The 14,363-nt window shown below is 42.4% G+C and overlaps 1 protein-coding gene across 1 annotated transcript; it reads right to left on the bottom strand.

Moving 5' to 3' along the window:
• Positions 1 to 2,878: 2,878 nt before the first annotated feature.
• Positions 2,879 to 11,438, bottom strand: KCNK13 (potassium two pore domain channel subfamily K member 13). Its single transcript, XM_006028362.2, has 3 exons — positions 11,176 to 11,438; positions 6,231 to 6,235; positions 2,879 to 4,869 (listed from the first exon to the last, which is right to left on the bottom strand). The coding sequence occupies exons 1-3, from the start codon at positions 11,436 to 11,438 to the stop codon at positions 3,977 to 3,979; spliced, it is 1,161 nt and encodes a 386-aa protein (XP_006028424.1). The 3' UTR covers positions 2,879 to 3,976.
• Between the last annotated feature and the right edge of the window lie 2,925 nt (positions 11,439 to 14,363).

Raw genomic sequence — 14,363 nt, 5'->3', positions numbered from 1 at the left:
TGTACAATCCATTGACTCTAGTAGTACTCCAGGAGGCCCAAGGACCATGACTGGCAAAATCAGGGCCTCAGTCATTTAAGTTTATTTTAATGACCCATTTAGATAATGTATGGTCCATCTCCTCTTATGCCCAATGCAAATCCATTGCAGGCATGGAAATGCCCCCAATGTTAACAAAAGCAAAATTTTATTCTATTACCTGCAATTTGAAAAGCCATCTTCAAGAAAATCCCAGAATTTCAACTGTCCACAAGTGATTTCTCTAACAATCCTTCTCTTCTTGGAGTCAATCCCACCTTCATAGTTCAGGATGGTTTCTAAACACAGCACGAACAGTGCAAACTCAGCAGAGTATTTGGGGGCTGTGTGATACCCAGTACAAATTGACACAGTCAGTTAATGTACTAGGCCAAGATACAGCTCTGGACAGAAATGATTAGATAAAATGAATGTGATTGTCCAATCTTAGCCCTTAGAAGAGAACTGACTGGATCATAACAACACTATAAACTTCATTGCAAATACTAGTCTCTGCCCATTAGAATCCGATGCTTATAATAGCAGAGAGAAGTATATTTTAGGATCTGTATGCAATGGCAGAACAATAATGTATAGAAAAGCTTATGCAACACTGATCTACACTGTTCTTGGGCCAAGATTACAGTACACTGTTAACACCCTGCTTTCACAGCCATCATATTTTCCTATCTTTTAAAAAAGGTTTTACAGATTACAGACTTGTCTTTGACAGTGAATAACTGGGTATTGATAGCACAAATAATAAGCTTCCTTGGCTAAAGAAAAACAGCAATTGCCACACAGTCTTGAGAACACTGAAAATAGCCCTGTGGCTATCTTAGTGATCTGCTACTTAGGTGTCTCATATTGTTTAACTAAATATTCGCCACCACACACTTAGCCAACTTACAAAATGTAATATGTCACTTTACCATTTTCTTCCATTGTATAAGCCTTGTGTTCTCTTTGTCTTGACTTTCCCACACTATTCTCTACCAGGAGAACTGTCTATACACTTTTTAAATTTAGGTATACTTTATACTCATTTACTCTAAACTAGTTTCTTCTTGTTGCATTGAAACCATTAGACCTCAAAGGTAGTTTGGCACCAAACTCCCAATGGGAGGATCTGGGCTTTAGCTTCTTGCGGCCTGGACCTTGCTTTTCTCCATGGTTATAATGGACTGATTGATAAATATACTAATGTTCTTAGCCTATCTATTTACAGCTTGATTGTTTCCCTCTTACTCAGATGCGAAGGAGAGTAGAGTAAGTTCTTCCTTCCTCATCTTTCTGCTCAGTTAAGGTAGAAAAACATGGATCTTTGGGCTGGCTTGTGTGTGAACCCATGATCTCCAGAGGATCCCACCTAAGTAATGTGTATTGAGGGGCTCCATCCCCAACTCCAGTTGCTGGTAAGAGTAAATTGCCAGGCACAAGTAGAGAAACATGCTGTGTCTTACAAGGGGTTAACTAGATTCTCTGTTCTAAGAGTTGCCCCAAGAGATTCAGCCTAACCACAAGAGATATCTGATTGCAACCTCAGAATTGCTTCCATGATGGTCAATTCTACATTAGTAGGTACTGAATGGAGGCATCACTGAATTAATCTAGGAAGAAGCAGCTTCTATAGCACAACTGGTTTCTTTGTATTAATTTAATTTGCATTTAGACAAGAAAAGGAAACCTTTAAAATGGCATATGATGATTCAGTGCAGCTTGGTTATGATATTATCTTCTAAAGTGTGCCAATGACAATGTATTCTAGCCATTTAAGAAGCCACAGGTTAAATCCTCAGTGTCTTAATCATACAACAAGGGACATGGGACATGATTCTAATCTCATTTATGCTGATGGAGATGAGGAATGATCCCACTGCAGTCAACAGAGATTTCCAGCTGCTGCAAAGTTCAAATGATGCTACCTGTATGGACACGTTGTACCAAAACTCCTTTACCACTGAATTTTAGGAAGAGCTTTTTCTTCTTTTCTATGGACATATTAAGTGGCTCAGATTTGCCGCAGTTTAGTCCAGCCAGTAGGTTTTGTTTTTAAAATGTTTAATTATAAAACCTCAAGTGAAATTCTCCCATTATTTTTTATTTTCAAATATAAAAAGGACTTTAAAAATGAATTTTACTATCACCTTTCAGTTTTAATAACCTAAACACAAGAGCATTGAAACAGACATAAAAATCAGATGATGAAATAGATTCCTACTGCAAATGAAATCGATCTATTTACCTGTATTGTTCCACAGAAGTGCAAGGGAAAAGAAACGGCAGAAATTGTGAAAAGTAAATCAGATATTTAAAATGTTTAAAACTGAAATGTTCTAAAAGGCATGCTGGGTATTAGCAATGATAATTTGTTAACTTTAGAGTCCTGTGATCCAATTGCCATTAGCTTCAGTGGCACTGAGCCAGGCTCCATTTGACCTGCTCATTTACTCCCTTGAAACCTCACTGACTTTAATGGCATTGACTGGGGTAAAGCTAGCAAGAATTTGATCTAGATTTCTTACCTTTTAATATCTCTGTAATTTAATTTAATCCCTTATTTTGACTGCTCATGATACAAAATGCCATATGACAGCCATTAACTTGTCTAATTTTCTGTTTCCATGTTTTTCTCACTATTAATGCAGTTCTCATTGACGTCCTCTGCCTGTTCATGATGAGCACTCGGATCATTTTATGTAGCAAAATGAGGAGTTATACATTTTCCATTTCTCTAATCAAGACCCTGTCATTATCATCACCAAGGGCCAGAAAACACGTAGAGAATGATAAAGTTACATGAATGTTAAAAATGGACTTTGTCAAACTGTTTTTCAGCATTTTTTACTTTTTCTGTGCGCATAGTTGCTTATAATAATCTATTGTAATCTATTTCCATTGTAATTTATTTTCATAATGCAACCTATTCACTATATAAGCATTACTATTGCTTGTTTGTTATGCTCAGTTGTTCAGTCTTGATTGGGCACAATACAAACAGAGTTTGAAAAGTCCTTATTTTGTTATTGTAGAGTTACCTATGAGACTTGTTTATATGGCTAGTTTCAATTTAATTTAATTGGTTTAAAGGAAACTATATTCATTCAATTATAGAAGGAAAAATAACTTAGAAAAGGTTGGTCACATGTCCTTTGGAAACAAACATCAACAAGGAAAAGTAGACCAAATCTTGATTCTACTACTTTTGACAGCGTCCTTTTAAAGGGAAGACTGAATGACATTCTAGGGGTCCAATTCTGTTCTCAGTTATACCAGTGTAATTCCAGAGGAGCTCTATTGACTTTGATGGAACTATTTTTGATTTACACTGATACATTTCATGGCAGAAGTTGACTTTACAATTATAGTGTTTCACAACAGGAATCCATTTAGAGACATGAGATGTGTTTGTTTTTCACTGACTTAAATAGGAGTGCAATAGCATAGACATCACAGAATAAGGCTTACAATGGTTTCTGTTTCTGTCTCAGACATGCTACATTCAGAAGTCAGGTCCCAAGCAAATGGGAGAAAAAATAAAGTGAATTATAGAATTAATTACAATTTGTGAATTAAAGAATTTAATTCTGGAGAAGTGAAAGGTAATTTCTCCCAAGGCCATCAATTCCTTATCCCTTAATCTGAATTTAGCATAAATGCAGGAAATCAGCTGCAGAAGATTTCTTGGGGGCTCCATTATGTTTTATTGGTCATATTGTCTTCTGTGCCCTGTTTGTGGAACAGAAAGAATGGGAGAACAGAGAGTAGCAATCTGAGCAGTGCAAAGAATACCAATGGAAATCCCTCCTCCACCAAAAAAACTTTAAAAAGAATGAGAGATCTTCTAACAGAACGTGTCCTACTCAGTTTGCTCTGCCTCTCTGATGACATTCACTTCCTACTGATTTCCACACTGATTCCACACTAATTTTCAAAGTATTTCTTATTGTTTTTCATTTTACCTATCCACGCTTGTCTCTGCCAGCCTGTTATTCATAATTGCCAGGGCTCCTATCCCGCCAGAGAATCCATTTTGTCTAGAATTAGAGCTCATTTGCCTGGGATACCCATTGGCAGTTTCTGACAGCTGTTTTTGCATGATGGCCAGTGAAACTTTGTTGGAAGCTAAAAAATCTTTCATGGAGATCATCTCGCCAGACAGTCGACGACCATCTGTGTCGCTCTCGTTGATGCCGTCGGTCTCAATGGAGATGTTTCGCCGGTTCCGAACATTCCCTGGCATCACCACGTTCCTCCGTGACCTAAAAAATTTTCTTTGGCATCTGTGGCAGCACCGGCAATCCATCTTTTTCAATATCCAATTTATAGACTGTTTGATGACAATAGAGATCACATTAAATAAGGAGTAGATACAGCAAACCCCCATGAGTATGAAGATAAAGTTGCCAAACCGGTAGAGGTCTTGACTTTCATACTGTGCATTCTGGCTGCTGACCAAGTCACCAAAACCAATAGTGCTGAAGGCCACAAAGCAAAAGTAGAGTGAGTCAAAATAACTCCATCCTTCAATTGGTGTGTACATTGCAGAGGCACAACAGGAAATAATAAGTGATGCTATGCATAAAATGAGCATGACATAGTACACAGAAGGTTTCCAGCCTGCCAAGCTGTCCACCTCAGAGTTCCCTGAACCTCGTCGGCCATCGTGAGGAAGGACCCCTTTTCTCCTTAGCTGTCTCTCATGGCAAGATTTCATGACGTAGGCTATGACTGTGATCAAACGTTCCAGGAACAGGTTAAAGAACAAAATGGTCCCTGCACATCCTATAAGGCCGTAAAATATCAGAAAAATTTTGCCTCCAACGGTGGCTGGGGTGGTCATGCCAAACCCTAGGAAACAAAACAGAGCAGTTAAGTAATGTAAGCTATTAGTTACAGCATCAGAGTTTTGCCACCTGCAAGGCAGAACTATCACAAAGTCCTTGTGGTGCAGCTCAGCTCCAAGACAGTACCTAGGATTTCTCTTTGACTTTTACAATCCCTACTGCTCCAGTGCTAAAAGGAATCAAGAGGTTACAAATGCACAGTATCAGCATGTCTCTGACTAGGGGAAAACTGAAATGAAAGGTGAAATGTGAAGAGAAGCAGTGTTTATTTGAGAAGCTAAGCTTCAGTCTCTTGTCTTATTCATACTTTACCTCTCTGTGTCCCTTGGATGAGGTCTGATATTCAGAGTGACTACATTGACTTCACTTACCCTCTCTGTTTTGCATTGTAGGTCTGATCCAAAACTCAATGAAGGCAACAGAAAGACTTCCACCAACTTCAGTGGGGAACAGATTAAGGCACATGCTGGCGCACTGCTTAAGTTTTCTTTCTTTCCCCTCATCTCTCCATGTTCTGCTCAACAGCTCGGTTTTACATTGGAGCAGTAAAGAAGTTACCATGCAGTCCTGTCTCCTGCCCTGTTGTATCTTTACAAATATACCCTTGTTCTCTTTTTCTTTCCAGTCTGCAAATCCCCTTTCATTTAGATTAATAAGACAACATTGATAACATTGATAACAGCTGTAATAGGCTGTTTATAAAGAATTAACACTGAATAAGCAAGTCCTAAATATGAGGGGACAAATTAGAGGAAATAAGTCTCCTGAATGTGTTTGCTGCAGTTTGAATAGGCTCTAGAAAAGTGTAGTAAGTGACTAATTAGCAGTTCAACAAAGCTGAAGCAGACATATTGAGGGAACAAAAAACAGCACTTTAAGTAAGACGCACATCTACATTTGTCCCCTCTCAGTAATTGCAGCATATTCAATGCATAAAGAGTCTGGGATATGGGAAATGAGGAAAACTTATTCATTAAAAGTTTCAAAGGCAATGCCCTTGTGTTAGAGAAGACAAATGCAATACGAGGAGCAAAAAACACCACACATTTATATCCATGTCATCATTAGTGCTGGGCTATAGTCCTTTTCCCTTCATTAAAAAAATCTTCCTCCCAATGTCAGTCCTTATATCCCCCAATTGCTTCTTATTTCTTCACAGCTCCTTGATGCAGGCGTTGCTGACAGTCTAACTCAGGTTGGCATAATGATTCCCCACCTTCCTCCTTTTTGTGCAGGTCAGAATACTGAAGCTGACAGCTGTGTTCTTGAGCATCACTGAGTGCCCTGGAGTGTTTGCGGTGAGTGCAGTTCAAGCTCAGGGAAATCAACTAACTAGCTAGCTTTGGTCAAGAGAACCACTCTTACAACAGCTAGGGACAGAAGTTACACACAAACCAGTATAAGAGATTGGAAACGAGTTTAAATGTGTAACACAACAGAAGTTCAGTTTAAGATGGGTAGATGTAATATCAGACTTAACTGATTTAGGTTAAATTGATTTATTGAACTTCTGTCCCAGATCCCCTCCAGATTCAAGTTAACTCACAGTCTCTCAGCACCCCAGGATGCTTTTCACCTCCTACGCCAAACCCCCCTCATAGGGTGGGCAGGCTAGCCTTGGCCCAAGCTGAGCAGGGAGGCATGCTCTAGTGCCCCCCATAGCTTGGCCTAGGCCATTGCAGGCATGTGGTTGCATTTCCAGAATCAAAAGTGAATGTCTGTCCACTTAATTACTGGTTCAATTTACACAGCGTAGACTAACCTACAAAGATTGCATCTATTCAGCTTTGGGCTTTTTGACTGTCTGTACTTAGCCAAGATGTTCATCTTGGCTAGGGACAGAAGTTACATATAAACCACTTCAAGTGACTGGAAAATGGTTTAAATCTGTAATAGAACAGAATTTCAGTGCACATAAGCCAGTTCAAAATGGGTGAACCCAGTTTAAGATAAACCTGGAAGGATGTAGTATCAGGTTTAACTGATTGAGGTTAAACCAGTTTATGGAACTTCTGTCCCAGATTCCCTCCTGACTCAAGTTAGGTCACAGTCCCCCAGCATCCCAGGAACCTTTGTGGGCAGGCAGGCTAGCCTCTGACAGTGCTTCTGTGCTCTGTCCAGCTGGGCTGGCCCTGCCCCGAGCTGTCACAGAGCAGGGGCAGGCAGGTGGCAGGCAGGGCAAAGGAGACCTCTGCCTGACCCGGGCTCCCCCTCCCCTCCAGCTGGGGTCTGCCTGTGGAGGTGGGAAGGGAGTCATGCCACAAGAGTCCTTACCCTTTACCCTCCAGGCTGGGCCTGCTGCACAGCTCTGCCCCCTGCAAGTCTCTGCCTCTGACCCGCTGAGGGGAGGTGGGAACAGAGTCCCACTGCCACGTGGCCCTGGCTCTGAGCCAGCATGGGGAGTTTGCATGGCGGGGGGCTTCCTCCCTGGTTTCTAAGGAGCACAACTGTCCCTGCCACCTGGCACAAGCGTCTGAGCTTCCCAGTGCATCTCACTGGCTGCTGCTGATGCCAGGCTCCAGCAGAATGAACCAGGTGGCCTGGGGAGCTTAAGCCAGGCAGCAGCAGGGACAGGCATGCTCCATACAGGGAGCTCCGATTGGGCTCTGCTGCCCGGCAAAAGCCTCCTTCAGAGCCCAGCCCCAGCAGTAGCCAGAACAATGCAGTGAGCAGCTTCAGGGACTTGTGCTGGGTGGCAGGGCCAATACTTCTTTCTATGGAGCCAGCCCCACTGGGCAGGGACATAGGAAACCCCCCTTGGGGCCAGCCCCCCGCAGCTCTAAGGGCTGAGATTGGGGTGGGGAGTTTCCTTCTGCGCTGGGCATCAGTGACTCACAGGCTCGGCCATATGGAGTGGGAATCATATCCCAGTCCAGAAGGACTCAGGGGCCAGGCCTGGGAGGGGAACTCCTTTCCCTCTCCCCTCAGTGCGTCACTAACTCCTACTGACCTGGCCTGGCTGCAGGGAAGGAAAGGGAATTACCCTCGTCCACCTCCACAGCTGGGCAGACCAGGGCTTGGGGAATACCAGGCCAGCTGAGGGAAACCCCCAGGAGCCTGGAGCTCCCCACATGTGTGCAGATACCCAGCTTGGGACCACCCAGGAACGGGGGACTATTCCCCACTGCAGGGGGACAAGGGGTTGGGGTCATGCGCCAGCCAGCTAATGAGGGATCGCCTGGTGATGGCCAGTAGCCTGGGAGTATGCTCTAGTGCCCTCTTCCTTTTGGCCTGGGCCAATGCAGGCCTCCGCCTGCCTTTCCCATCTCAAAAGTAAACATCTGTTCTGTTTGTTATTCGTTCAATCTATGCAGTTTAGAGAAACCTATAAAGATTGAATCAGTTCTTCCTTGGGCTTTGACTGTATGTACTTAGCCTTTAACTTTCTGCTACTGCCACTCCCAGCATGGACACATTTGCATTCACACAGTAACTCCCTAAAATCTTTAAGAACTAATTTATACGTGAGCTTGGAAATGTGAATCTTTGTGTTCTAATCTTAGTAGGGTCGGTAAGCTGGTCAAATATCGTCAACTGAATGGTTAATTAACAGTATATTTTTGACTGGTCAAAGATTATAGCAATTTTACAAAGGAACTACATTTTTTGTGTAGTTTTCTTGAAAGAAATATTACTTTTTATTGCTTTTTGATACAATAAAAAATTTTGCAATTTTTCTGTATATTATTTGGACCTATTGGCAATTTTTCACAATTTTTTACTGATTTTTGACCAGTCAGTTGACCAAACTTTGATTGGTCAAATACCCTAAAGCTTAGTTTTGTTACTTGTTCTCTGTGTAACTTTCACCTTAGGTACAAGTCTGGATCTCCATACCATGGGCATGTAAGGGCTGACAGGTAGTGAGAAGCAATACCCAGATGGTCTGCAGAACAGCAGGGTAGACAGGATGCAGACTGCATAAGGTAGCTTCCTGGATTGTATATTGAGGAGAATAAGAAAAGGTGACAGTACTCAAGGATTTGGAACCTCACAAATAGGGGAGGTTGGCCACAAGGAGGTAGGGACACACAAAAGTGGAAGAAGGCAAGCAGGTGGAGAAGATGTGGAGACCTCCACATAGTTTTCACTGAGCAGAGTGAAACCTATGGCCCATAGGTAATTACAATATTTTTCTCTAAACTACATTTGCAACAGTAGCAATGCGGTGTGACATCTTCCCAAGATTCCACTCTGCATTCACTGAAACCGACAAGAATTTTGCCTTAGATTTAATAGCTGGAGCCTGAGTGCATCAGCTTAATATCTCTTCTCAATTAAAATTACCATTTGAGCTCATATTTCGAGAGGTGCGTGCCTAGAAGCAAAGACTCTACAATGATACTCAAACAGGTATGACAGGAAATCCATTATGAATTGTAAATAGTGGAAAACACAGACCAGTGAACCAGAAAGCTATTTTGCTGAAAGTGTTTCATGTCATCTTTTTCTTCCTGAGTTGAAGCTCAGTTCTTATCTTTTGGCAAAAATGATCTCATATTTTCCTTTCTACTAAAACTTTAAAAAAATGTATCAACTGACACTAAAACAATTTCATGTAGCATACTAGATGGGAAAACTTAAAAACCCACACAATAAAGATATTAATTTGAATCTAGCCATATTTTCCTTTTTGGGTCTCTGTTTAAAAACAAACTACAGACTATTTGTTACAGCAATAAACCAGTTCAGGAAATGCACTGTAGTTTCATACATGAAGCAATACATTGGGCCAAACTGACCATTGCTATAACTGACTTTTTCAGAATTACACTAGGAACCAGTATGGTTTGCTATATTACAGAGAGATCTAAATTCATTTTGATATATATAATAAATTTGCTAAAAAATTGAGTTTTTCGAAGGACCAGATTAATCACAAATTCAGGTTTTTTGGTGAATAGTTTTGACCAAAAAAATCCTGGGAGTATTTTTAAAAAAAGTCAAACTATTTTACATCAATATGATTTATTTCATTTTGGAAATGCTGCAACATTTTGTTTCCAAAATCTTGACTTCCAATTTTAAAATAGCATTTTTCATGTAAAAATGTACCTGAATTAAAAGGAAAAAATGGCAAAAATAATAAACCAACGATGAACATTTCATTCCAGGTTAAATGACCATTTTTATATTAAATGAAAACACACTTTTGGGGACATGTTTTTTGTTTCACTAAAAAACTTCCCCCCCTCCCTACCCCCAGTTTCAATCAATCTTAACTGATTTTTTCAGTTTGGCCACCAAAATAAAAAATCTATTATTTCCCCAGTTCTGTTCAAGGATAATGATTGTCTTAAAGTGCCCATGATACAGACAGCCCAGCTGGCTACTGCAATCACTATCTGGTGGTGAACTGTTTCCTTTTCTTCTTTTCTGTTGTTTTTTGGGGCATAAGGGATCATGTGGATCGTTGTTGGCAGTCCCTTGGAGTCAAGGATGACATCCACCAGGCTGGATGGGTCCTCAGGTGACTGAGGAGCCCAATTCTGGATACACACATTCTTCGGCAATGGGGGCATGTTGTTGCATGGGGGAGTGGGATTTGCAGCCCTGGGTTAGTCTCCTTCTCCTTCCTCCACTGCTGCCGTTCCACCTCAGTATCGAGTTGTTGGGCCTTGAAGTGGTGTGTGTCTTGGTGGACCAGGTGGTGCCACACCAAACGATCAGCAGCTTGCTCCTTCCAGCTATTGGTGTTGATGCCTCCATGTTTGAGGGTGACCTTGAGTGTGTCTTTGTACCATTGCCTTTGGCTGCCCTTTGAGCGCTGGTCAACAGAGAGCTGGGAAAAGAGAATCTGGTGAGGGAGGCAGTTCTTGGACATCCAGATGCAGTGGCCCATCCATCAGAGTTGATTTCTCAAGAGCAAGGCTTTGATGCTGGTGGACGCAGCTTCATGGAGGATGCTTGCATTGGTCCGGATGGCCTCCCATTTGATCCCCAGGATTCGACGCAAGCACCACTGGTGAAAGTGCTCAAGGGTCTTAATATGGCATTGGTAGATGGTCCAGGTTTCACTGCAGTATAGGAGGGTGGTCAGCATAACAGCTTTGTAAACCAGGACCTTCACAGACTTCCAAAGGTCTCTATTTTCAAAGACATGTTGTCGCAGCTTGAAGAAAGCAGCACTGATGCAGTTGACCTAGTGCTGGACTTCTTTATCGATGGTAGCCCGTTGAGAGAGGTGGCTGCTGAGATGCGGAAAGTGCTCCATGTACTCCAGAGCCTCCCTGTCTATGCAGATAGCACGAGGAATGTTCAGCTACCATCCTGTGCAGAGTGAGCCATCACGCAGCAATCATCCACAAACTGAAGGTCGTGGATGTCCTTGGTGATGAATTTCATTTTTGCCTGGAAGCGCCCAAGATTGAAAAGCTTCCCATTCGGTCGATATTGGATATTGAGGCCAGATGGTAGATCATCTTGGTGGATGATGATGGTCAGGTAGATGGTGAACAGCGTGGGGGCGATCATGCAACCTTGTTTGACCCTGGTCTGGATGTGGAAGGTATTAGTTTTAGATCTTCCACTCAGGACAGTGGCAGTCATATCATCATGCGGGAGCCTCGGCATGGTGACTAAACTACAAACAAACAGGCATATCTAGGTAAAAGCATTTATGATTTTATACTCTGGAAATGCAGCAGCCCCATGAATGATGTGTGCCCACGGAGCCTGGGGGGTGCACAGCGACCGCTCACAGGCGGTGGCGGTGGCTGGGAGGGGTGTGGTGAGCACCAACCGGCAACCACCCACAGATGCTGCCAGAAGCATCAGTGGCATTCAGCAGCAATCAGCGACCGCCCATAGACACTGGGAGGTGGCAAGCAGTGACCACCCGCAGGTGCTGCTGGCAGCACTTCTCTCAGGGGATGCACTGCCAATCTCAGGTGGTGCACATGCACACACGTGCACCCCCTATGTGTCACCAATGAGCAGCCTTGTGGCAGAAATGAAACTCTGCTAAGCTAAAAAAAAGCTCAAAATCCCCAAACTCCATCTTTGAGTAAAAAAAAAAGATGGTATTGATATCTGCATTGAGCACTTTTCCAGGAACTTGAAAGGGTCTTTGAAAGGAATCAGACTGATTGCCTAATGCCTAACATTTCATTAAAGGAAGCTAACTGAGACACTGGCAAAGATCCTCCATTATCACCTTTCAGCTTCAGATATCTTGGGTAGAACTGGCCAAAAATGGGTGTTGAATTCCACAGAAAATGTCTACTTTTGGCAAAATATCAAAAATGACAGTATTTTAAATCAGTAATGCAGCTGTGGTGCCTCATTCTCTCACCCTCCTCCTGTGCAGAGTGAACTCAGTCTGGTTGAACTGCAGCCCTTCAATCCATTGTCTTCCTTCACCAGCAGGGAAGACTGTTGTGCCTGGTAAGAGATGGAGTCCAAGCAAGGAGTCTAGCCTACAGAGGACAATGAAAGTGTAAGGCACCAAGGCAGTATTTTAAAACTGAAATGCTGACATTTTATTTTTTACCCAGACTGCTGAATTATTCTGCATCGGAAAAGGATTTTCCATGATACCTGGATATGACAACTGCTGATAGAGGCTGTCCCAAGTGTATCATGTCAGATGTGGTCTAGCTGGGGAACATCAGAGATGAGAAGAAGGATGTCAGACATCTGATCTACATCTCCTATGAGTCATATTGAAATCAACATGCTTCAGTCTGTGGACCAAGTATTTCAGCTTTGAAGTAATTTTTTTTCAGTTTTCATTGGTTCAGTTTTCTGTGCACAATGGAATAACTGTGGAAAGCAGACTGTTTTTGCAAAAAAATATATTTAAAAAAAGAAACGAGTATTTTATTTAAAAACATCTGATGATAATTTTTTGAACAGCCCTAATACTACTTTCCTCCCACCCCTATGCTTGCATTCAGCCATGGGAACATTGGTAAGAGCTGCATGTATCACTAAATGTGTACTTAAGAGCCTATGCTTGAATACACGGTCGTCCAACTTCAGTGGGTCTGAAGCCCACATGCTGCACTGCCATATGCTGTAATGCAAGCCCTTGCAATTTCCTATCCCTTGCCATGCAGGCAGTGTCAGCAGCACACAGCCCCCTCATGGGCCTTTCTGCCCCACATGGCAATGGGAGAGGACGTTTCAGGGGTTTACCAGGCACGTGCTGGCCCCTTATGGGCCACATGTGGCCCTGCTTTAATACATAGGAAATGTTTTAAAAGTTTCTTAAGCATAATCAAAATAAGACAGCAGTATCTCTTTTTGGTAGTCTGGAGGCTTTCCTTCAACATGCCAGTCTCTTCATCTGATACAAGTACAGATTGATTACTCACTTTAATATACATTTCTACCTTTAAACAGATGGTCACACACACAGGCCTGCCCATTCACTTTTGCTATTGTGTTGGGGTGCACAAGAGATTTGAAACTGCAAGTACTAATCCATTGTAAACATAATGGCCATTACATTCACAGATTTGACCTACGAGCTTTTTAGTCAGTGGATGTATGTCAGAAAAAGTCTCTCTCAGTGTGGTTTTGGGTCAAGTGGGGTGCAAAGATATGTACGCCCATTTTGTGAATCGACTTTTGGCCATGTCCACATAAGTGTGCACGTGCATTTGCAAAATGCACCCTGTGCACATGATTTGGTTCTCCATGCTGTATATTTGTTCAACTCGAAGGAAATCCTGGTATAAAAAAAAAGTGCTCAGAAAAAGAGTGAGGTGGCGCACATGGCAGCAGCATGTACCACACAAAATAAGAGCCTGGCTGGCCAGAGCTCCCCACACCTGGACTGCTGCTGCTGGAGCCCCAGAAGGCCCCCAGGTAAGGCTGCTGGAGCCAGCCCAGGTGCTGGCCCCAGCCTCCCTGACCCCACCTGGAACATTTTTCCCTGGGCTAAGCCCTTGTGCAGGGGTGTGCACTAGAGCTAAAAGCAGTGGCACAAATTTGTGCTGCTGCTTTTTTCCCCACGGCAACTGCACACCCCTGCTTGTGGGGACATGGCCTTTGGCTTCATTTTGCCTGCAGCAAAAAATTGCTTCAACAAGTAACATGAGTAAAAACAATTACTACTGTCCTGCTTTCCACCCATCCTGAAGTAATTTTAAGCCTGGACAAAGAAATGAATGTTATGGCTTTTAGCCGCACTGTGACTGAGAATGCCAGCTGAGGCAAGAGTAACCACAACTAGGATCTTATTCACTTGCAAAGAAGGAAACCAAAGAGTGAAAATCAGGGTGGATTTGTTTAAAATCAAATCAATTTAAAACATTAATCAGGAAGCCTCGATTTAATCATTTTTTTTTTTTTACAAAAAGTGCATTATTGTTGTTTGATATCCTTTATTTATTTAACTTTGCACTTTTAGAGAGAGGTAAGGGCTTGACTCTGTGTACACAAACTTGCAGAGAGACAGCAGGGTGATGGGTAGGTAATCAGGTCTGTTATCTCTCATCTCCACATACTGCTGTTAACAAGGATACTGTCTCTCAAGACACAAATCCACAG

Source organism: Alligator sinensis, unplaced genomic scaffold, assembly GCF_000455745.1.
Source record: "Alligator sinensis unplaced genomic scaffold, ASM45574v1 scaffold281_1, whole genome shotgun sequence".
NCBI classification, from domain to species: Eukaryota; Metazoa; Chordata; order Crocodylia; family Alligatoridae; genus Alligator; species Alligator sinensis.
This window is presented reverse-complemented; position numbering and strand designations above follow the sequence as displayed.